Source organism: Chiloscyllium punctatum, chromosome 8 (assembly GCF_047496795.1).
Source record: "Chiloscyllium punctatum isolate Juve2018m chromosome 8, sChiPun1.3, whole genome shotgun sequence".
In the NCBI taxonomy this organism is placed as follows: Eukaryota; Metazoa; Chordata; class Chondrichthyes; order Orectolobiformes; family Hemiscylliidae; genus Chiloscyllium; species Chiloscyllium punctatum.
The window spans coordinates 73870596-73895239 of record NC_092746.1 but is presented as its reverse complement, the minus strand read 5'-3'; the positions used below and the strand labels follow the sequence as shown (position 1 = coordinate 73895239).

The 24644-nt window shown below is 40.0% G+C and overlaps 1 protein-coding gene across 5 annotated transcripts in view; it reads left to right on the top strand.

The window, feature by feature from the left end:
* Positions 1-24644, top strand: part of cdk14 (cyclin dependent kinase 14) — a 672936-nt gene that overhangs the window by 200959 nt on the left and 447333 nt on the right. For all 5 annotated transcript variants that reach the window (XM_072575800.1, XM_072575798.1, XM_072575802.1 and 2 more), the window contains one exon: positions 17616-17710. In XM_072575800.1, coding sequence (XP_072431901.1) covers positions 17616-17710 — 95 coding nt within the window. The remainder of the gene's footprint in view (positions 1-17615; positions 17711-24644) is intronic.

Genomic DNA, 24644 nt, shown 5'->3' with positions numbered 1-24644 from the left:
TCAGTGAAGATTGGGGACAATATTTCATCATTACTAACACCCCATATTGGAGCCTCCCAGGGGTGTGTACTCAGCCCCCTATTGTACTCACTTTATACCCATGACTGCATTGCCAAATACCAGAGTAAGGTCATTTACAAGTTTGCTGATGACACCACCATAGTCGGTGAAATCTCAGATGGCGACGAGACAGACTACACACAGGAGGTGGAAGACCTGGAAAAATGGTGCACTGAGAACAACCTGGCTCTCTGTGCCAGCAAAACTAAAGAGCTCATTATTGACTTTCGGCAGGATATTACTCATGCCCTCTTGCACATTAACAGCCCAGAGTTGGAATGAGTGGAGAGTATCAAGGCCCTGGAAGTGGTCATCCACAACAAGCTTTCTTGGACTCTTCATGGGGATGCAATGGTTATAAAGGCCTGACAACGTCTCCTCTTCCTCAGGCAGCTGAGGAAATTTGGCATGACGGCAAATACCTTTGCCAACTTTTATAGGTGCGCCATCGAGAGCATTCTGTCTGGATGTATCACTACCTGGTACGGCAACTGTACCATTAAAGATCGGAGACGGTTACAGAGAGTGGTGAACTCAGCCCGGACAATCACAAAGGCCAACCTCCCATCTACAGAATCCATCTACAGGCCCGCTGTCAAGGAAAGGCCGCCAGCATTCTCAAAGATCCATCCCACCTTGGCAATGTTTTTCTACAACCTCTACCGTTGGGGAGAAGGTATAGAAGCCTGAACACATGCACCAGCCGGTTTTGAAACAGTTTCTACCCTACTGTTGTTAGAATGCTGAATGGACTCACAAAGTCTTAACATTCGCCTGTCCCTGTGTTTTTCGTTTTTGCTGCTGTTTACCTATTATTTACTTATCTTATGCTACTTAACTCTGTGATCTGTCTGTATTGCTTGCTTTTCTCTGTGCCTTGGTACACATGACAATAGATTCAATTCCTTCATTCATCCATCTTTTTAAAACTAAAAGAATGAATGGATATGGGCAAAAAGTTGATTATTCCAATCTAAATTTTGCTTTCAAAGAACTGGTGCAGCAGCGATGGGCTGAATTGCCTCCTCCAGTACTCTAACCATTCTATGAAATTACACCTCCAAGATGATTCATATTTTAGGCTAACTTGCCATGGTACAACATCACAACTCTGAAATGACCAGTACTATAACATTTGCACTAGCAATGCGCCAGCATTGTATTTGCCTCTGGTCTCAGTTTCTCTGAACTTACACTTTTCCCCTTCTTGTATTACCAGTGGCAAAGCTTCAAGTTGCCTGTGCTCTTTTTATTGGTATTCATGTAGTCAATCTCTTCATTCTACTGCTTTTCTGACCTTTATCTTTGTTTTGGCTTCACTTTCAACCCATCCTCCTAATTCCCCTATTATTGCTTGACATCTGCTCTCTCATGTGAAGCTTGTTGAAATATTTTATTACTTCAATAAAACTGCAAGAGATTTTTGGCTGGATGCTGAATTGTGTAGCTCAATGGGATCAACCGTAAACAGAATAACATAATTACAGTGGTGCTGCTCGCACAAGCACTGATGAGTAGCTTTGTGGAGCCTGGAGATGAGAGTTTGAAGCCACTTTATGTCCTTACCATCAGCTGTGTTTTGAGCTGCCAGTATGTTGTTTGGGGGGGAAAAAAATTATCTGTGACATGCCAACAATCCATGCCAACAATTCATAATGATTTTACTGCAGTGCACTAACTTCTGGGTTCACCTCTTGTTACTGTATTTTAACCTTTCTGTGGTGTAGCTGCAGTTGCTTTCAGGGTGGATGTATGTTTGTCCACTCTACTGCTTTGTGGCACATTCAGTTAAATTCTTAAGTGAAATATTAAGATCGAAAAGCAATTTTGTTGGTTTGGGCTTTCCAGAGTGAAAATAGGCACTCTCCCTCCTTCTACCAAGCAAGGGACCCCGAAGGTTATACCAACACTTTTTTAACACTTCAAAATTGTTTTATTTCCAATGAACTGTCTTGAGAGGCAACAATGATATGGAGTAAATGGAAGCAATCTAAAATTGCCTTCAAGTATGTCTGTATTAATATTCACGTATTTTAGATTGCTTTGCTGTAGGTTTGTCTAGTTCTACATGAGCAATATGTATATTAAATGCATGCACTTGCATGGATGTGTGATTTTTATTTCCTTAAGCAGCAGGTAGAAGCAGCCCTTTCTGTGTTGGATTGCACTGGGAAACACTAGAAAATAGTTGGGCCTACATCACTGCAACTCGAGGTGTGTAGGAACATTGCTGAAGAGGTTGTTTCAAAAATCATCTACCCTGAGGAGCTCCTGCAGAAATGTGCTAGAGTTGAGATGACTGACTTCCAGCAACCACACCACTGTGGTGATGACTCCAACCTGCTCAGGTCTTTTCCTGATTGCCATTAACTCTAGTCGGTTGTCACTTGTACCTTCCCCTTGGAGTTCAGCTCTTTTGTCAATGTTTGAACAAGGCTATAATGAGGTCATTTTACAGAATCCAAACTGAGCATTAGTGAGCAACTTAATGCAAAATACGTGCTGCTTCGTAGTGGCTTGACATCTTCCATCACCTTACTGATTGAGATTACACTGAGGGGCTAATTGGATTTGTGCTGCTCATTGTGTGCAGGTCAAATTGTTGTGTTGATGTCAGTGTTTTGGTTGTGCTAGAAGAGCTTGGCTTGTGACACGACATGTTATGGAAGATAGGTCTTCAGTACTATTGCCGGTAGGTTGACAAAGTCCATAACCTTTTGCAGTGGTCAGTGCCTCCAGCTTTTTCTGGATATCTTGAGGAATGAATCAAGCAGCCTAAAGACCAGCATTTATGAAGCTAAAGGATCACCAGAGGATGTCGAGATGGATCATGAACTCAGCACTTCCGGCCAAAGATTATTGCAAATTCTTCAGCTTATTTGTTTGTAATGGCAGTCCTTTGGCAGCCTGCTGTAAGATGACTCTCAGTTTGACATGGAAAATACTTCAGATGGGAATATTGTGTGAACTGAGTGGAATTCTTATTGAGCTTTGCACAGAGCTGCTATCCAGTTAGTGGGCAGGTAGCAGACCCCAGATTGGCATAGCCATGAGGAGGACCATGGATGGATATGAGATGAAGAGGATTCATTACATCACTTGTTGACTGGTGTATTTTTGATGACATTTTTTGTACATGATTCCACTTTTTTTTTCTGCTATGTTATCTTATGATTCAGTGATTTGATCCTATGTATTAGAAGTGACTGGTTCATTGAATACTTTTCAAGACACAAATTAAGGTAAAGTTGAATTTCACAGTGGTAAGTGGGTCACCAGTCCGGTGAGTAAAACAAGTTTTGGGCTTTGGACTCTTGGCTCTAAGTGATCTGTTCAGTCAGGTTACCAGCAAGCCCATTAATTGATGAAAGAATGAGTGAAGCAGAGTTGATACATCCATACACTGAAACACTCACCACATTATATCATGGCAGAAGTGCATACTGCAGATGCTAGAGATTAGAGTCAGGATTGAAGTGGTGCTGGAAATTCACAGCAGGTGAGGCAGCATCTGAGGACCAGGAAAATCGACGTTTTGGGCAAAAGCCCTTCCTCAAGGGCTTTTGCACAAAACGTCAATTTTCCTGCTTCTCTCCTGCTGTGCTTTTCCAGCACCAGTCTAATCTTGTCTTGATATTGCATCATGGGACTTATGTGCCTGCATACTAGCATATATCCAAAGCTGCATTTTTCCAGTGAAAAGCAAAAGTGTTGTTCAATGATACATTGGCAACACCTTGTACTTTCCCTGCCCCCACCACCTCCACTATTTGCTTGCAACAGATGGCTTGCATGTGTCAGAAGGAGTAGGCTCCATGTGATGGCGCTTTCAGTAGCAATTAGAATTCTGGTGTTTGAGGTGCACAATAACTGGAAAATCTACAAATGTTTGATAAGAGCATTTGGAATTTACAAACTCCTATCACAACTTGCAAAGCAAATTAGTAAACATGAGACTCTGATTACAAATAAAATTAACAGATATGGAACAAATTTATATATTTTGATAATACCAGCCTGAATTATTCTCTAGCTGTGTATGTATGTACTTTTTTTTAGCAGAAATAACTTTCGTTCAATGGATTTGTTTCCCTGCTAAAATCAGGAAGGTTAAGAAGCATGTTGAGTGTTCTGACATTTAAAGTCACCAGTGACTGGATTTAAAATGAAGTGCTGTTTTGTTTTGTGTCTCACTTTCTGTCCAAAATTCCCATTTCTCCATCGTACCCATCAAAGGCTGATCAGGTACAGTATACCCAAAATCAAATGGAGATGGTCTTTACATATACACTTGTTATGTTGATCTTGCTTTAAAAGCACTTTCACTAATGAAGTGTGGAATTTTCATTTCTCATGCTACAGTTTTGTGGACTCTGAGGTAGCTGAATAATTGGCAAATCTTTGATATTTGGAGGAGTGGATGTTATGTCCATCAGAATATGTAATTGATACAATGGAAAGCTATTTGAGATCTGTAACAGCTGGGAGAGAGGATATTCCATCCTCTTGAAGGAGCCGAGTTGAAATCCAGGTCCCAGATGCGGAACGAATGAGTTTTAACTTTTAGCATTCTTCCAGAACTCCGTTCAGCCCTTCACACCCAGATAATGACAATATGCAGAATGTTGTATGAAGAGCAGAATCTAAATTAGGGGACTTGTTTTTCTTTTGAAATGTTGCACCATTTGGTTCTCTTTCCATCAGCCACTTTCTATGCTTGAACAGGCATTCTTAACAACACTGAAATGACAGAACCCATTCTTGTGGTTTTCAATTAAGTAAACTGCCTGTGGAAATACATAGTTGACATCCAAGTAAAAATTACAAAACTGGGCCTGTTGCATTTTTATTTAGGATCTATTTCAAGACTGACTCCTTTTCCTCTTGTATTTGTATGCACTTCTCATTTTCTCTATCCTTTTTATCGAAAGACATTGCTGTTTTGTTGGGGAATGATACGAAGAGAGATCATAACCCAGAGGTAGCATTGTGACCATTATTGTTAACACCGTAAGCAAACTTTATTAGTTACTCTACAACGAGAAAGCTGAGATGTGGCTATTTAAGTTGAACCTAATATCATTTTACAGCTGACTTCTTGCATGTGCACACTTAGAACATTTTTTATTGGATATAATTTGTCAATATAAATACTGTGACTTTTAAACTCGTGCCTAGACCTGACCACTGTAAATCAATTGTCATGCACCAATGTTGCTCTGGTTGAGGTCCACTAATTCAGTATAGATCAGGCATTTAATCCAGATTCTTCATTGTCTAGATAACTTTTATTGCAAAGGCAGATAGTACTACTACAAATTCCGTTTTGTCCCTGGACAGTTCATTTCTGTTTTATTCCTGTATAATAAATTTCTTTTACATAATTTGGAAATTTGGCCAACTGAGCATGTTCAAGAACATTGACACGTTCATCCAGGAATTTCTGATTTGGATTATTCAGTGCGCAGCTCACAGTCTGCTCTGTCCAAGCACCCTATGATCTGTACGTCCCTGCTTGGTACAATTTGCCTGAACTGCTCGCACACAAAGCTTTTCACTGTACTTGGGTACATGTGATAATAAATCAATCAGAGCAAGCTGCTAGAAGAAGTCTCTCAGCCAGTGCTGGGGGGGAGGGGGGGGGGGGGTGGAGGAGGGGGGTAACCAGTGCTGGGGGAGGGGAAGTAGGGGGTAACCAGTGCTGGGATTATGCACAAATCTTTGATTTGTTGACTCTTGTGTATTAAATGAAAGAGATGACAGCTAAGTTAGTGTCTTTCCTCATGGTTGAATAGTTTGTTAACATTCCGTTTCCACTTGGCTGCCTGCCAGCTTTGTCCTCTCATCAAAACAGAGCTGTCCAGTGATGGGGCCCCATGCTTTCAACTAACTACCAAGTAATAGGAGGAGAAATTAGGAAAAATAAATGAGTTGTTAGATTCAGTTGAATAAATTCACAAGTTATCCATAACCTGTTCAGGAAGTGTACATTGTTCATGTATGCAAGGCGAGAACTGGACATTTTGTGATGCTATAAAGGACAGTATTGTGGCCAACAAAATGAAGTATGCATGACATTTTCAGCTATAAATTGCAGGCAAATGTTTAATGATGTCATACTGACTTGGTCAATAATAACATGAGTTGACTTTTAGTGAAGAAGTTTAATGTAATGAATGGAAAATTTACACAAGTGCACACATTAACAAGTCAGAGGGCGGTTAGGTGACAGATAAGGTTCAATGCAGAAAAGAGTTGATGCAATTTGAGAAGAAAAACATCATACCACCTATTTCACAATCTTTCAATGTAAAGTGCAGAAAGAAAGGGATGTGGATGTATGTGTGCCCAATCATTGAAGGTGGCAGAATGAGTAGACCGAGTAAGTGTCCTTGGCTTAATGGGGGCATAGAGGACAGGAGCAAGAAGGTGTTGGTGAACTTGTACAACTCTCTTGCTAGATCTCAGCTTGAGAGTTATGTTGTAGACAGCATATTATAGGAAAGTTGGGATGTATTGGAAAGACTTCAGAAATGGTTTACAAGAATGAAAAACTTCACTTATGAAGATTATTTAATGAACTTGACTTTTTTTTTCCCAGTGAGAGGATGGCTGAGAAGAGATTTCATACTGGTTTTCAAAATCCTGAGTAGGCTGGCCAGAATAGATGGGAGGTACCTGTTCTGCTTGTAAAAGAAACAAGAATGAGAGGGTCTAGATTTGAAGTGAATTGCAAATGCAGTCAGGCTGATGAGAAAAATAGTTTTCTCACAGCGAGTCATTTGGTTAGTGAATGCTCTAGCTGGAAATGTGGTGAAGGTAGGTTCAAAAGAGGCATTAAGGATATCATCAGATGGTTATTTGGATAGAAATGCTTTGCAGGGGTAGGAGGGAAAGGCAAGAAATTGGCACTAGGTAATGGAAATGGGGCAGGCACCATAGGCAGAATGACATCTTAGGTGGTAACAATTGTGATTCTAATGGAAGGAAAATATCTTGTAACAGCTTCTATCAGAAGGAACAAAATATTGACAAACTAATGGGACAAAAGGCAGGCAAATTGCCAGGACCTGATGGACTGCATCAATGGCTTTAAATGAAATGGCTGCAGTGATCAAGCTGGCATCCGTTCAATGGATTCTGGGAGAGTTCCAGTAGAATGGAACATTGTTAACCTGACATCTCTGCTGAAGGAAGGAGGGAGACAGAAAATAGGAAACTGTAAGCCAGGTAGCTTAGCAGTTTTCATTAGGAAAATGCTAGCGTCCCTGTTTAAGCAAGAAATAGCAAGACCTTTTAGAAAAGCTTAATGCAATCTAATGACATAGCTGTAATGACTGGAGAATAGAGCAGAGTGTAATGTATCCAAATTTGCAGCTTATACAAAAATAGCTGGGAGGGCATGTTGTGATGACTATGCAAAGAACCTGAAAGGGGTTATAGATGGGCTGAATGATTGGGCAAAACTTTAACAAATGGAGTTAAAGTAGGAAAGTGAGAATTTATGCTATGTTGGTAGGAAGCGTCAAAAGGCAGATTATTATTCAAATGGAGAGACACTCCGAAAAGGAGTTGAAGGGAATTTAGAAACACAGTAACATACACATGCAGCAAGCAATTAAGAAGGCAAAAGGCCTTTATTGACTGGGGCGATTTCAATTGAAAAATAGACAAGTCATGTTATAACTATACAGGGGTGTTGGTCAGGTCACCTTTTGGAGTGTGATGTAGAATTTTTGGCCCGCATATTTAAAAAAGGATATATGGCATTGGAGGCTGTCCAAAAAAGATTAACTTGGATATTAACTGTGATTATGGGGTTTACTTATCAAAAACAGCTAAACAAAGTAGGCTTTTATTAGAATTTAGAAGTATTTAGAGGGACATTCCTTGATATGTGGTGTGGTCATCACTGTATGGACCAGCATTTGTTACCCTTTCTCAAATAGTCTTTGAGAAGGTGGTGGTGGTGGTGGTGAGCTGCCTTGTATTTGCGTGCAGGTAGACCCAGAATGACATTTGTGAGGGAGGATTTGGGGATTTTGATTTGGTAACACTGAAAGAGCAGTAATGTATATTTCCAAGTCAGGATGGTCAGTGGCTAGGAGGGGAGTTTAGTGAGTTTTGGTGACATTCCAGATTATCTGCTGCCCCTGTCTTTGTAATGATCATGGGTTTGGAAGTTGCTGTCCAAGGAGCCTTAGTGACTTTCTGCAGGACATACTGCTGCTTTTGAGCGTTGGTGGTGGAGGGAGTGGATATTTGTGCATGTGGCACCAATCAAGCAGGCTGGATGGTGTCCAGCTGCTTGAGTGTTATTGAAGCCTAACTAAAACATGCAAGATTCTGAGGGGAGTTGTAGGTTAGATGCTGAGAAGATATTTATGCTAGTGAGGAAATCTTGATTAATGGATGTGGTTACAGAACAAAGGGGTGCTCATTTAAAACTTGAGATGTGAAGAAATTCTGAGGGTAGTGAATGTCTAGAATTTGCTACCTGGAGAGTTGTGGAGCCTAGATCATTGCAAGTAATTAGAGGATATTAGTAGATAAGCAATATCAAGCAGTTGATGGCTACGAAGAGGCATGAAAGAGAAGTTGAAGCCTAGAGTAGATCAGCCATGCAGCTGTTGAATGATAGAACAGGCTTGATGGGCCAAATGTCCGACTTCTGTTACTATTTCTTACATTCCTGTGTAAAAGTAGCTCATAATGTGCCACTGGGATAATGATTCATGGTAATGAATAATGCATGAGAACCTGAACCATACTGTTATCAAAGGAATGATCAGGTCATCGTAAAGCAAAACTTTCCATTAAGATTCACTTTCACAAAATCAAACTGTGATTCAGACAAATCGTAATGAATGGATCACTATTGATGTATAGAAACCACTGTGTTCTGCAAGTTATATCAAGAGAATAACTACTTGCTGTCACAAGAGAAGATATTACAGAAATTTTTTTTTTAAAAGTCCATGTTGACATTAACAGTTCCATGTGCTGACAACATGAGCACAGCACTAAGGAAAATATTACTCAACCAACATGGTAGCATTGCAAAAGTATAATAGTCTGTCATTGTAAAATCAAAACCTACAGTTTGACCGAAACTTGGGCATTTTAATTCAATGTGAATGTTAGAAGAATATAAATGTTGAATTTACTTTGCACGTGACTCTGATCTAGCTGTTATAATGCTAGTCAGATTTGTTTAGCCTGATATCTGGTTTATCCCTTCATCCCTTCATCTTTGTGCCAGAGGCCTAGAGTGTTACAAGTTTGGTATTGGGTGGCTGGTTCGCAATGTGAGGTGTATTTAATTCCTGCGATGGCTGAGGTTACCATGAAGGATTTTGTTCGTCAACCTTTCCCCTCATCTGAGACATGGTGACACTTAGGTTAAGCCACCAATAGTTGTGTCTCTCTAATGGGAGAGTAGCCCTATGATATAGTAAGACTAAGGCAACTTTGTTTAAAGCATTCTGCTTGGAGCCTGTACTGTTTTCTTTCTCTCTTTATTAATTTCTAGGTCTGCTTTTCTAGGTCATCCAGGTCTGCTTTTGTAAAATATGAAATGTTGAGCTCAGTGCTGAGTAGTGTTTGGTCTTATTACTGCAGCGGATCTATTTTTACGTTCCAGCAGAATTTTCCTTTCAATAAAATCGTTGCTTCCATAAGATTTTCTTTTAAGTTTCCTTTTTATTGGTTATGTTTTATTTACCTGTTTCTCTTTATATTTTCTTTACCTTGAGTTTTTGGCCTCATTTTTAATTTTGCTTTTCAACTACATTTGCATTATTTACATTTTGCTATATTCCTACATCTATACCAATGTACTGAGTTGCTGGAGTCTCATTTGAATTTCTCCAAGCCCAATGTGGAATTCCAGTTTTTGTTGTGTTGTCTTTTTAAAATCTTGCCACAATTTTCCTATTTTACCCTGGTCATGACTTTCTTCACCACCTCCTTCACATTTTATGTTGAATGTAGTGAATATTTTAATAACTCTTTCACGAATCTCTATTCCAATCCTTACCATGTATAAAGGACACTGTGTGACCTATGGTTTCTGATCTCCCTATTTTCAGATGTCTGGTAACTTGTAATATATCAGAGCCTCAATGAGCAACACCTTTGCCAAGTTAGACAGTACATTGCCAGTCAACTTAAAGCAGCATAAGGCAGTAAGACCATTGAGAACAAAATAGTAGAAAATAGTTCTACCATGATCTGACTGGTATGGATGTTCCTGCATGTTTAAAATGGAAAACTCGAATGCAAGGGAAGTCACTCAAATTATCATAGATTCCAGTTGCATTTTTAATAATCTGAATGTATTTAACTCTATTCAGAATAATATGTTCTAAGAATTTCTCTTTTTCGAAGGAGATCTTCTCCATTTTGCATTTTGCTTTCTGGTCTTAGTTCCTGAAATTAGTGTTTTGAATTTACTTTATAACTGTAATTTTAATATTTTATACCTGCACAAAGGTTTCCCCACATGGTTTTATTCCCTTCTTTCCATATTCTGGGATTTGAATATATGTAATATCCCTCAAGCTCATACCTATGCACTGGGCTAATAGCAACCATACACCACGGATCCGTTTTGTTGCTGTTCTTTGCCTTTACGTACACATTCATGTAGGTTGACAGCACAGTGTTTGGAATTAAATACAGAACTCCATATGCGACTCCACAGGGGCACTGTACAGCCTCAGCATTTCTTCTCTGGTCTCTGTTGTTCCAGATATGGACTTCTGGATTCTAATTGTGCAGCATGAATAAAAGAAGTAATGAGCAGAAAAGAAAGCGATCTTAACTGTTATTGCTGAAAGGTTAGCAAAGTCTCTTGTTAATCTTAGTCTTTTTTGCTGCTGAATTATGATATTAAAATTTGATAACCAAGTACAGTGTTTAAAGTTTGGTTTAGCATTTCCTTTTTGACTGAAGCATCATTCAGGAAATCATGGATCATTGAATCCCTACAGTGTGGATGCAGGCCATTTGACCGATCAAGTTTGCACCGACCTTTCAAAGAGCATCCCATCCATGCCATTATTTTGTCAAAAGATGGATTTTTTTTTTGTTTCCATTCTATGACAGGATATAAATCAAAATTACTGGCAAGGGTAATGTTTGTTATTCACTCATTTCTGCACTTCAGAAGATATTGCAGAGCTGTTCCTATAGGCCATGTGGTGTAGGTGCACCCAGTGTTCTGTAAGGAATGTACTTCTAGAATTTTAACCCAGTGACAAAATGACGTTATCATTTCAAGGCAGGTGTGTGACTTGGAGAGGAACTTGGTGGTGGTGGTGTTCCTTTGAGTCAGCTGCCCTTGTCTTTCTAGATGGTAAAGGTTGCATGTTTGGAAGATGCTGTTGCATGATTCATTGTGAGTAGCTGCAGTACATCTTGTGGATGGTGCAGGCTACTACTGTGCCCCAGTGATAGAGGGAATGAATGTTCAGACCTTTTTTAAAGGTGAATGTTGTAGTAATCATGAAGATAACTTTGTCCTGGATAGTGTTGAGCTAATTGAGTGTTCTTGGAGCTGCATTCTTCCATGCAAGTGGAGAGTGTAGGAGTAAGGGAAGGCTTTTCAGTGATCAAACCATTTAATATGGTCATGGGCGACTGAACACTTCATTGCTTTTTGCTCATGATTATCTTGCCACCATGAGAATCCAAAATCCAACAATTGTCTGAAGCAGATTCAAGGACTGAACTTCCACAGTCAGAAAGGCAAAACACTGCTGCAAATCTGAAGGAAATGCACAAAACACTTGAGAAACTCTAGTCTGGCAGCATATGTTTGGCAATAGAGTTAACTTTTAGGAGTCTGGTATGACTTCACAGCTTCTTATTTTGTTTCTGAAGAAGTTGTACTACCCTGAGTATGTTGACTCTGCTTTTGGCTTGCCAGATGCTGCCTGACCTGTTGGGTTTCTCCACCATTCTGTTTGAGCTTCCATAGTTTTCTGATATAAATAATTGAAAAGATTCTCAATCATCTGAGTAAGAGGAATTTTCCTCTGCTCAGTCATAGAGTCATAGAGATGTACAGCACGGAAACAGACTCTTCGGCCCAACCCGTCCATGCCGACTAGATATCCCAACCCAATCTAGTCCCAGCTGCCAGCACCTGGCCCATATCCCTCCAAAACCTACCTTCCTCCTGGTTATAGGCTCCCCAACTAGCAGAAGCATCTAAACTGCACCTGTGATATCAATCCCTCAAGTATTTTCTGAGTTTCAATGACAGAACCTCTCATTCCTCAATTTGAGAGAAAACAAGCTTAGTTTGCCCAATTCATATTTATAGGATAGACCCATCATCCTGGGAAGAAGTCTGGTGAACCTTCATTGCACTACCTCAACATCAATAATATCCTTTCTGAGGTAATGAGACCAAAACTGCATGCACTACTCCGGGTGCAGTCTAGTCAAGCTCCTGTATAATTGATATGACTTCACTTCTCCAATAGTCTGATCCTCTTGCAATAAAGGTAACATTCAATTCATCACCTTAATATTCTTTTGCATTTGCATGTTAGCCTTCAGTGACCTATTAATAAGGGCACCTAGGTATATTAACATGTAAACTTGTGGGGTCATAACTCTGCAAATGTGTCCTTCTTACCAAATGAGAGAACTTTTACACTTTTTGCTCCCTAAATTCCATCTGTCATGTTCTTGCCCACTCACTAAGCCTGTCTAATTCCCCTTAAAGCTGCTTTTATAACTTCCTCACAACTCACTTTGTTTCATCTGCAAAATTGGAAGTATTATATTTGGCCCCTCCTATCAAGACTATTGACATTGTGGACAGCTGGTGTCTAAGACCTGATCCTTGCAGAATTCACTAGTCACAGCCTGTCAGTGTGAGCAATGACCTGTTTATTCCCATTGTGTTTTCTATCTGTTAGCGCATCTTTAATCTCTGCTAGTACACTATCTTTTGTAGACTAAATCATACAGCACAGAAGCAGACCCTTCGGTCCAACTCATCTGTGCCAACCAGATATCCCAAGCTGATCTCCTTTCATTTGCCAGCATTTGGCCCATATCTCTCTAAGCCCTTCCTATTCATGTAGCCATCCAGATGCCTTTTTCAATGTTGTATTTTTACCAGCCTCTCTATCTCTGGATTTGTAACACAGTAAAATTGTTCAGTGATCCTCAAAATCACTGAACAACTCCTAACCAGACTGTACAATGAACACCACATATTAGAAACCAAATTTGTAGCTTATATTTATTATTTAGACTAACTTTAGTAGAGCTAAGTTAACCAATGTGGTAGTCTAATGTCTGTGCTTTAAACCCTGTTGTCTTCGATCATAATCGCCACACTGTCTACACATGCACCCTCTCACAGGCTTAGACCCCTTTTACACTCACTCATTCTCACATGCACACGCACACACACATATACACACACTCTCACAGACACTCACAACTCCCCTACCCCACGTGTGTGTGCACGCGCACACACACATGCACACAAACCCACCTACACACCCACATTTGTGGGGTGAAGTTGTACTTGCAGGGTTACATTGTACTTTGCTCAAAAACTGTATGAATCCATGTAAGATTCTGTTAATTCATTTTTTAGGTTAGAATCAGTCTAAACATTATGGAACAGACAACAGCACACGGAGGCCAATTATGCAACACCTAATCTGGGTTTACACCAATTGTTAAAGTTCACCTGAGACTGTAACTTTTTAAAAAAGAAGTTTTGTGATTTTTATATCAAAGAAGTGAAACTAACATGATCATACTAACAGACGAGAGACTTAACAAACAATCAAGGTATTTTTCAACATATAATTTCAATTATAACACACTGTAAACTTTTGCTGTAAATTCTATGTCTTACAGTTGTGTCCTCCACAACCACCTGATGAAGGAGCAGCACTCTGAGAGCTAGTGCTTCCAATTAAACTTTTGGACTATAACCTGGTGTTGTGATTTTTAACTTTGTACACCCCAGTCTAACACCGGCATCTCCAAATCATTTCTCCTAGTTAGACTTGTTAAGGAATATTTTTTTTTTAAAATTGTAAATTTATCAATTCAGTGGTTCCATGACGGGAACCTGCTCCTTCAGAAATCCTCAGTTTATGGTGACTTCAGAATTTAAACAATACATGCAGTTTATTTGCTTGTGAATAATTCCGATTCGTGCAAATAGTTTCCAGCATGCTCAGAGGAATAATCACAAAATCCTTCTAAACTGGGATTCTTTTCTCAAAACTTTCAATAATTTGATAACTCCAGGATAACTATAGAGCAACTAGAACTCTGCCCAGCAGCTTTCATTGCCACATTGTCTTCTGCCTAATGAGAAAAAAAATCAACGTATAGTTATTCTTTCGGTTTCAACGTTCTTTGACTGGTCAGCATCGGCCTCCCTGCAATGGTCCTTCTAACATCAAAGCCTCTGCTCATCCTTGAGCATAATGTATCTTGGATGCAGAAATGTCTAGAGTATTCTGAGAACAATAGTCAACCTGCAATTAACCTTCCAGGCTGGTTCCGGGAAACCATTATCAGCTTGTTTGTCCTTCATGCCTTTCTTTAAAGCAAACTGCTGCTCAAAGACCAAAACTCTTGCCTCGGCTGTTTGTTCCAAACCAAAAACGAAGAAAAACAGTGGTGTCAACGCTAATCTATTATTAAAGAGGTCTTACTGGTTCACTTAAATCCCAATGTAACAGTACATTGTGAAAGGGATATCATATATGACCAACATGCTGGAGTTCTTTTTGGAAGTAACAAGCAACGCGGAAAAAAGGAATTTGAAAATGTCATGTACTTAAATTTCTAGAAGACGCTTAACACTATCAAACATCAAAGGTGGCTGCAAAATATTAAAACTCACAATGTGGAGGTAACAAATGAAGATGGATAAAGGATTTCTTGCCTGTCTGGAAATGGACAGACAAGACATTGGTCATTTTCAGCTGGAGAAGCTGTGACTAGTGGCCTGTCACAAGATAGTGCTGGGGCCTCAACTATTTATAATTTGTATCAATGACTTGACTGAAAGGTTTAAATGTTTGGTTGCTACGTTTCTTGATAATTCAAGGATAGGTAGAACTCTAAGATGTCAAGAAAGTATAATTGTGTTATATTCCTATAGATGTTTTAAATGAACAGGCAAAAATATGGCCAATTGAATATAATGTGGGAAACTGAACTAGTCCTCATTGTCAATAAGAATCAAAAAACAGCATGTGGTTTAAATGAGAAACATTGCAGAATTGTGGTACAGAGGGATCCAGGTATGCTGGTACTTGAATCACAATATTAGTATGCCAGGTAAAATAACAGGTTAGGAAGTCAAATATGACGATCATTAGGAGACTGGACTTACTTGACATTGACATTTTTTTACAAACCCACCAACTCCCATAGCTACCTGGATTACACCTCTTCCCACCCTATCTCTTGCAAAAATGCCATCCCGTATTCCCAATTTCTCCGCCTCTGCCGTATCTGCTCCCAGGAGGACCAGTTCCACCATAGAACACACCAGATGGCCGCCTCCTTTAGAGACCGCAATTTCCCTTCCCACGTGGTTGAAGATGCCCTCCAATGCATCTCGTCCACATCTCGCACCTCCGCCCTCAGACCCCACCCCTCCAACCGTAACAAGGACAGAACGCCCCTGGTGCTCACCTTCCACCCTACAAACCTTCGCATCAACCAAATCATCCGCCGACATTTCCGCCACCTCCAAAAAGACCCCACCACCAGGGATATATTTCCCTCCCCACCCCTTTCCGCCTTCTGCAAAGACCGTTCCCTCTGTGACTACCTGGTCAGGTCCACACCCCCCTACGACCCACCCTCACATTCTGGCACTTTCCCCTGCCACCGCAGGAACTGTAAAACCTGTGCCCACACCTCCTCCCTCACCTCTATCCAAGGCCCTAAAGGAGCCTTCCACATACATCAAAGTTTTACCTGCACATCCACCAATATCATTAATTGTATCCGTTGCTCCCGATGTGGTCTCCTCTACATTGGGGAGACTGGGCGCCTCCTAGCAGAGCGCTTTAGGGAACGTCTCCGAGACACCCGCGCTAATCAACCAAACCGCCCCGTGGCCCAACATTTCAACCCCCCCCCCCCCCCCCCCCCCCCCCCCCCCCACTCCGCTGAGGACATGGAGGTCCTGGGCCTCCTTCACCGCCGCTCCCTCACCACCAGACGCCTGGAGGAAGAACGCCTCATCTTCTGCCTCGGAACACTTCAACCCCAGGGCATCAATGTGGACTTCAACAGCTTCCTCAGTTCCCCTTCCCCCACCTCATCCTAGTTTCAAACTTCCAGCTCAGCACTGTCTTCTTGACTTGTCCGGACTTGTCCGACCTGCCTATCATCTTTTCCACCTATCCACTCCACCCTCTCCTCCTTGACCTATCACCTTCATCTCCTCCCCCACTCACCCATTGTACACTATGCTACTCTCTCCCCACCCCCACCCTCCTCTAGCTTATCTCTCCACGCTTCAGGCTCACTGCCTTTATTCCTGATGAAGGGCTTTTGCCCGAAACGTCTATTTCTCTGCTCGTTGGATGCTGCCTGAACTGCTGTGCTCTTCCAGCACCACTAATCCAGTATTTGGTTTTCAGCATCTGCAGTCATTGTTTTTACCTTATTGAAATAAGGATGCTTCGCTACAGTTATAGAGTATTGGTGTGATGATATCAGAATTACTATGTACAGTTTTGATCTCCTATTTCAGAAGGGAAATACCTTCAGTGGAAGGGATTTTGAGAGGTTCACCTGAGTGACTGTCGGTATGGCGAGATGCATTTGAGGGAAGGTTAGGTAGCTTGATCCTGAATTAATTCATATTCAGAAGAATGTGAGGCACAATCCTATTGAAACATATCAGAATCTGAGGGGATTTGACAGAGTGGATGTTGAAAGGATATTTCATCTTGTGGGTGAGAGAACTATGGAATACAATTTAAAAGTAAGAGTGAGTGTAAACCATAAATTGGTATCAGTTTGCATCATATTGACACAGCTAGTAAAGGGCTACTGGGGTGGATGAGGTCATAAAGTATGAGGCTATTGGGTGTGGCTCAGGGTATTGGTTGGAATGTATGAGCATGCATTAGGTGGAGAGCTGAGACTTTGAGAGGGGTGAGGGCAATATGACATTATTTGAGAAATCAAATGGAGCCAAATCCCAGAGACTGGAGGAGAATGTTCATTTGCCCTCCGTCCATACTGAGGATCTGACAACCGCCACCCTGCACCTTTCCAGTATTTTCTGCTTCCACTTCGTAAACACCTGGTGTCCATTTTATAAAAGTTGGAATTTCATAGTTATGCGATGCAACAATGCTATTCTTGCCATTTTTATACAGTTGAGATTCATTCCTTTATCTCGGTTAATGATGTCACCATGAAGTATACATTATGTTGGTACATTTTGAAATAATTCTGAAGTATAAAAGTGTTAACTTCTGAAAGTTGAACTGTTGCTTCAAATCTATTCCTTTTCTTTCCCCTTTTAGCCAACGAGCCCTAAATTTGGAAAAGCTGACTCGTATGAAAAATTAGAAAAACTAGGCGAAGGGTCCTATGCCACAGTGTATAAAGGAAAAAGCAAGTAAGTGTTTTGATTTTGTATGATCGTTTGGTTGAATTGTATTCTAGGTGTCAACTGTCAGTTGACAACACTTTGACTTTGACTCAAGCTGTTACATGTACACATCTCCATCTGGGGCCAGGCTGACATTTCGTGTAATACTGAGAGTGCATTATATTGTTGAAAACTATTGTCTTTTCAGCAAGGGGTTAAACCAAGGTCTTAAGAAGCCCTTGGGCTGGATGTAAAAAGCCAGGGCGCACTCTTTTGAAAATCAGAAAATCAATCACTAGTGGTCTGGCCAATAGTTATCTCTGAAATAACAAAAGTAAGCTTGCTTGGTTTGGATTTACTGTAGGATGTTCTTGTGATCAAAATGACGACCGTCTTTCCTAGATGATAGCAATGACTGTACCTCAAAAGTTGCACATTTGACAGCATTTGGGATATCTGATCTTTAAGCATTATATTAATTTGAAATATATATGTATTTTTTATATATATTATATATACTTCTGTTTCACTTGCTCTGCCAATTGTGTGCACTCCTCATGTTTCTTGCAACCATGATATCATCTTATCCTCCTCTTTATCTGAAAATTGTTTAAATTTAACTCTTCTTGTCATGTTAGTAAAGACTAGAATTTATAGATTTAATATAACGTGATATAAAATGAATGTTTGTTATTTAGATGTTTGTTGTAATGTAAGATAATGTCTTCGGCTGCTTCGTGGTTAGCACTGCTCCCTCTCAGCACTGGATTTGATTCCGGCCTTTGGTGATTGTCCAGAGTGGAATTTGCGTATTCTCCCCGTGATTGTTGGTTTCCTACAGTCCCACAGACGTGCAGGCTAGATGGATTAACCATGGGAAATGCAGGGGAGGGGTAAGGGGACATTCTGGGTGAAATGCTCTTCAGAGTGTCAGAGTAGACTTGATGGGCTGAATTGCTTGCTTCCACTCTGTAGTCATGATTCGGAGATGCCGGTGTTGGACTGGGGTGTACAAAGTTTAAAAATCACACAACACCAGGTTATAGTCCAACAGGTTTAATTGGAAGCACACTAGATATCACCTGATGAAAGCTAGTGTGCTTCCAATTAAACCTGTTGGACTATAACCCGGTGTTGTGTAATTTTTAACTTTGTCCACTCTGTAGATATTCTAATTAAAATTTCAAATCCTGGAATAAACCTGCATCTAAAGGAATATTGTTTATGAAATTGTGCATTAAAAACATTAAGTATATAAATTGGTTAGGTTGCAAAATAAATTAAGACACTGAAGGACTTCAGCATATGCAAACATTGCTCAGCATACAAAACAGGGCCATCTACATTTGTAAAGAAAGTGCTTTTTGATCAAAGTTATGTGTAGTGGTAAATCCTGGTTCAGCTATAGCAACTTGCCTCAGGATCTGAATGTTCAACCCAACTCTAGAAATGTGTTCAAAATTTGCTTAAATACTCAGATCGATGGAGTTCTTTGCTGTTTCAAATGTTGCTTTTTGGATGAGATGCTAAAGTGAGAACTACTTTGTTTGCTGGATGTAACAAAAAAAATTCCTTTTAATATTTTTAAGGGGAGTTGGAGAATTATCTCCTCCGTTCTGGCCACCATTTATCCCTGAAACAGATTATTTGGCTATCATCTGTGTTTGTGGACCTTTATGTGCAAATTGACTGATATGTTGTGTACAAGAACAGTTACATTTAAAGGGTACTTTGGCTGTATACTGCTTTGCTTTGTGATATCCTGAGGTTGTGGAAGGCAGTGCTACAATGACAAGTGTGTTTCATTTCCTCTTCACAGATGTTGTTGAGTTGGTTGTCTGTTGCCAGCATTTTCTATTCTGATCTTAAAATTCAGCTAACGCCCCTGAATCAAGAAAGATGTTTGAACTTTTTGTTTGGTATTATTTTAGTTTAGCAGTTTTTATAGTTGCACCAAATATTTAGACTTCAGTTGCAATATATTTTATTTGCTTTACATTAATTATATATCAACATCTAAGATAAGTGGGGAAAAGGAGGTCAACTTTATTCACATTAATTGAACAAGCTTATTGTAGCATGTCATTTCAATTGTGCATTATATCTGGTTGGTTTCTAATAACCTCTGAGCATCTGGATAGAAAGAAAGTAAACACCTAGGATATCATACAAGCCGTGCTGAGGTTGCAAAACTGTTTCATTCTCAAGTACATTCGCAAGTCGATTTGAATGCAAGTTGGAATACAAGCCAATATAAGATAGCCATTCATAAATACATTTGTATTTATGTTTGTATGTCATCAGATCTTTAAAATTACAGCCCTGTTTGAGATTGTGTTCATAAATGCAAGCATTTGTAAATTGGACATTTGTAACTCTGGAACCCTGTTTTCAACTCTTTTCCATTGAAATAAGAATGACATTTAAGTTGGAATGAAAATGAATGGCTAGCTAATTAGGAGATTTTAATTGCCCTTTTCTAGAACTTCACAATACAGAAAAAGGATTTGTCCTGTACTGTCTTGGTTGATATTTTTTCAAACAAAGTGAAGAAATTCCAGGTTTACAAGTTACAATTAGAGAACCTCCAGCTAATTATGATCACAACTTAATTCAGTTTGACGAGACCTGGAAGAGACTGGAAGATGTTAAGTTTGAAAATGTACAATTGTCCAAGACCTAATTTTAGTGATGTTGAAATAAAGTCAGTGCAAATGGATAGAAACAAAACTCCAGGATGAAGCAGTAAAGGAGGGCATTCAGAGAAAGAAGGTCAGGGTACAAATGTGGTTATTCCTTTTTTTGAGGACGAGAGGAGAAAAATGAAAACTCCTCTTCCCTGGATAATAAATATAGCTCAAAATAAAGCAGGAAGAAGAGGCTTATGTTCGAGGCAAAGAACAAGATTCTGTTAATAACTTGTAAGAATGTGCAAACTACAGCAGAGTTTGAAGAAGTTAATGTGGAAAATGGGGAAGTTCTGGGAAAAATTAACAGGCAATATTACACTGGATTATTTAATAATCATATGAAGTTCATGTAGTTAGTTGGGGAAAAGATTGCATCTGTTAAGAGTACATGAGGAAATAATCACATAGTCCAAATATTAAATAAGTACTTTACATCTGCCTTTTGAAAGTAAACAGATCACTTGAGCGTTAGAATAAGAGAATTTATGGACACAAAAACATCAGATGGATCTATCATTGCAGGTCTAGAGGGAGCACATCCTAGTTTGCTCTTTGAAGAAATGGTACAAATTGCAGAGGAATTAATTTTTACTGTTTGGGCACAGGAGTAGTGCCGGAGAACTGAAAGATTGGTATTGTTAGAGTAGTTAAGAAGCAGGGGTGGGGTAACCCAAGTTATTTCAGACAGATCAGTCGAATGTGTGTGATAGGAAAGCTAGAAAAGCTATTGGTGTCATTATTGAGGATAAACTGAGCTTTCGTTTGACAAGACAAATGCTAATCTAAGGTAGGCAGCATGCATTTGTTAAAGGCATGTGACATCTGGCTGCCTCGTTTTGAATGCTGAGGTAGTAGCAGGATAATCAAGGAAAGGAATCAATGTTGTAGTTGGACATTTAAAAGCTTTATAGAGAAAGTTGTTTTGTGTGTACTTATTAAGTAGGTGGTAGCACATAAAGTTGAGGGAAAAGTAACAGAATGAATACAATATTGGTTCAGTGACAGGAAGCAAATATGGAATTTTTCAGATTGGGACATAGTTTGCTCTCAAAGATGATCCAAGTCCATATCCCCCTCCAATCTTTATGTATGACCTGGACAGGAATGCAGCAGGTTTGTAAAGTTAATGGATTTTATGAAAGGTGGCAGTGCTATAGGTCACGATGACGAGTGTTTTGATTTTGTGATTAATATAGACAGGATAGTGAAGTGGGAAGAAAAGTAGCAGATGAATCCAATGGTAAGTGTAAGGTGCTGAACTTTGAAAGGACGAACATGGAAAGATAGATTTTAAGTATCTGCCCAAAAAAAAGACACAAAATGAGATTAGGCTGGAACCAGCACTGATCTAGCAGGCTGTGTGACTGTGTCTGTATGTGATCCATTTTCTGTAATCCAGTGATTCAAATGCAAATCAGTGATAGTTAAGCTTCACCTGGAATACTGGACAGGGTTCAGAGTACCATACTTCAGAAAAGATGGGAGCACCATCAGTTACTGTGGACAATTCAGGATGGGCAGTAAGTGCTAGCCCTTTTGATCACTTCTGGGGAAGGAATTTAAAAACAAAAGGCACCTGAATTTTATAGAAATGAATAGCTTCAGGTTTATGGAAATATTCTCCTTGGAGCAAACAAGAGATGGGATAGTAGAGTTTCAGGGAGTAGGGAGAAAATTCCTTTGGAAGTTAGGGCAGTCAGTAAAGATCATGAATTCAAAATGGTGGGTGTAAGACTATGAGGTGGGTGTAAGACTATGAGGCAGGTGAGCTAATTCTGTTCCTTGAATGTTCTGGATCTGGAACACTGTAATCTGGAAAGTTACTGTCGATCTATCCTATAAGTTGTTTTAAAAGAACAGGTATGGAAGGTGAGGAATTGGAGAATTATGAATGGGAAAGAAAAAGCAAAGATTTTTGACTGACTGGCATATCAGAACCAACAAGACAAATAGCTAACTTCTGTGCTGGAAATTTGAGATTACTGAAGCAATCTAGTGTTTCTGATCCATTCTGAGATAATTGATAGTTCTTGCCATAATCTTAAACTAGCATCAAGTGTAAATTTTTTCTATGCTACATCATTGTCATGGTTTATACTCCCTGTGTGTAAAACTATTGCTAAGACCTTGAAAGTGAAGTAATCTTGAATAATAGCAACAACCACTAAGCCACTGTAGCAGCATGAATAAAAGTATAAATCCTTTGATTTTTTTTTTCTCTGGCATTAAATGACAAAATCCCTGAAGTAGAGGCTGTAATTAAGGGGCCAACCAAGTGTCACAATTGTTACAGTTAATGATAGGGACACAATGAAAATTTATGAGCTGGGAGAAACATGAAGTTACATTGACGATTTATGCCCTACTAATATTTTCTTATAAATGTATGTGTAGCAAATTATGAAGATGTAATTTTTTTTCTCCCCTCTGGTGTTAATATACATTAGAATTCTATTTATGACAGTAAAGCTAAACAAAAGAACATCTCCCGATATACAGCAGATAATGTTTTAATTCGCTCATGGGATCTAGGTATTGCTGGCTGGAGCAGCATTTATTGCCTGTGCCTATTGCCCTTAAGGTGGTGATTGTGAACTGCCTTCTCAAACAGCTGCTATCCATGTGCTGTAGCTGGTCTCGGTGCTGTTAGGAAGGGAATTCCTGGATTTTGATCAGAGTGAAGGAACAGTGATATGTTCCAAGTCAGGATGTGAGTGCTTTGGAGGGGAAACGTGTGGGGAGTGATTTTCCTATGTAACTGCTACCCTTGTCCTTCAAGACAGAAGGAGTCATGGGTTTAGAACGTGCTATCAAAAGGATCTTTGGTCAATTTCTGCAGTGCATTTTCTGGATAGTAAACACTGCTGCTACTGAGCATTAGTGTTGTAGGGAGTAGATATTTGTAGATGTGATGCCAGTCAAGTGAGCGGTTTTGTCCTGGATGGTGTCAAACTTCCTTTGTTGTTAGAGCTGCACTCATCCAGGCCACTGGACAGTATTCCATTGCACTCCTGTCTTGTGCCTTGTAGATGGTGGACAGGCTTTTAGGAGTTGGGGGGGGGGGGGGGGGGGTGGAGGGTGGTGAGTTACTCACTGCAGTATTCCTTGCTTCTGACCTCTTGTAGCCACTCTGTTTAGGTGACTAGTCCAGTTGAGTTTCTGATCAATGGCAACCCCTAGGATATTGATAGTGGGGGATTCAGTGATGGTAACACCACTGAATGTCAAGGGGTGATGGTTAGATTGTCTCTTGTTGGAGATGGTCATTGCCTGGCATTTGAGTGGCATAAATGTTGTTTGTCACTTGTCAGCCCAACCCTGGGTATTCTCCAGATCTTGTTGCATTTGAACATGGACTGTTTCAGTTTCGGAAGAGTCGTGAATGGCGCTGAACACTGCATGAGCATCCTCACTTATCTCCTTTATGATGGAGAGGAGGTCATTGATGGTGAAGCTGAAGATGGTGGGTATAAGATACTACCCTGAGAAACACTTGCTGAGGATGACTGATCTACAACAACTACAACTATCTTCCCATGTGTCAGGTATGACTCCAACTAGTGGAGACTTTGTACACTGATACCCATTGATAGGACTCCTTGATTCCATACTGAGTCGACGTCAAGGGCTGTCAGTCTCACCTCTGGAATTGAGCACCTTTGTCCATATTTGAACCAAGGCTGTAATGAGATCAGGAGCTGAGTGGCCCTGCTGGAACCCAAACTGGGCATTACTAAGCAAGTGCTGCTTGATAGCATTGTTGATGATACCTTCCATCACTTTACTGATGATCAAGAGTAGACTGATGGGGTCATAATTGGTCTGGTTGAATTTGTCCTTTTTATGTACAGGACATACCTGGGTAATATTCCACATTTGTTGGGTGGATGACTGTTTCATAACTGTACTGGAATAGCTTGGATAGGCAAGTGGCAAGTTCTGCAGCACAGGTCTTCAGTACTATTGCCGGGATGTTCTCAGGGCCTTGTAGCTTTGTGCAATATCCAATGTTCCAACTGTTTTTCGATATCACATCAAGTGAATCCAATTAGCTGAAGACTGGTATTTGTACTACTTGGGACCACTGGCGGAGTCAGAGATGGATCATTCACTTGGCATTTCTCACAGATCATAACTAATATAATTGAAAATGTAAGAATATGGTGTTCATGAGAGTAAAACACTTTGGGTTGGGATGTTCTTTATAATTTCCAGAACATTATTTATAATTTACAAACAATGTTTTAACTCTGCCAGGCACTGACACCAGT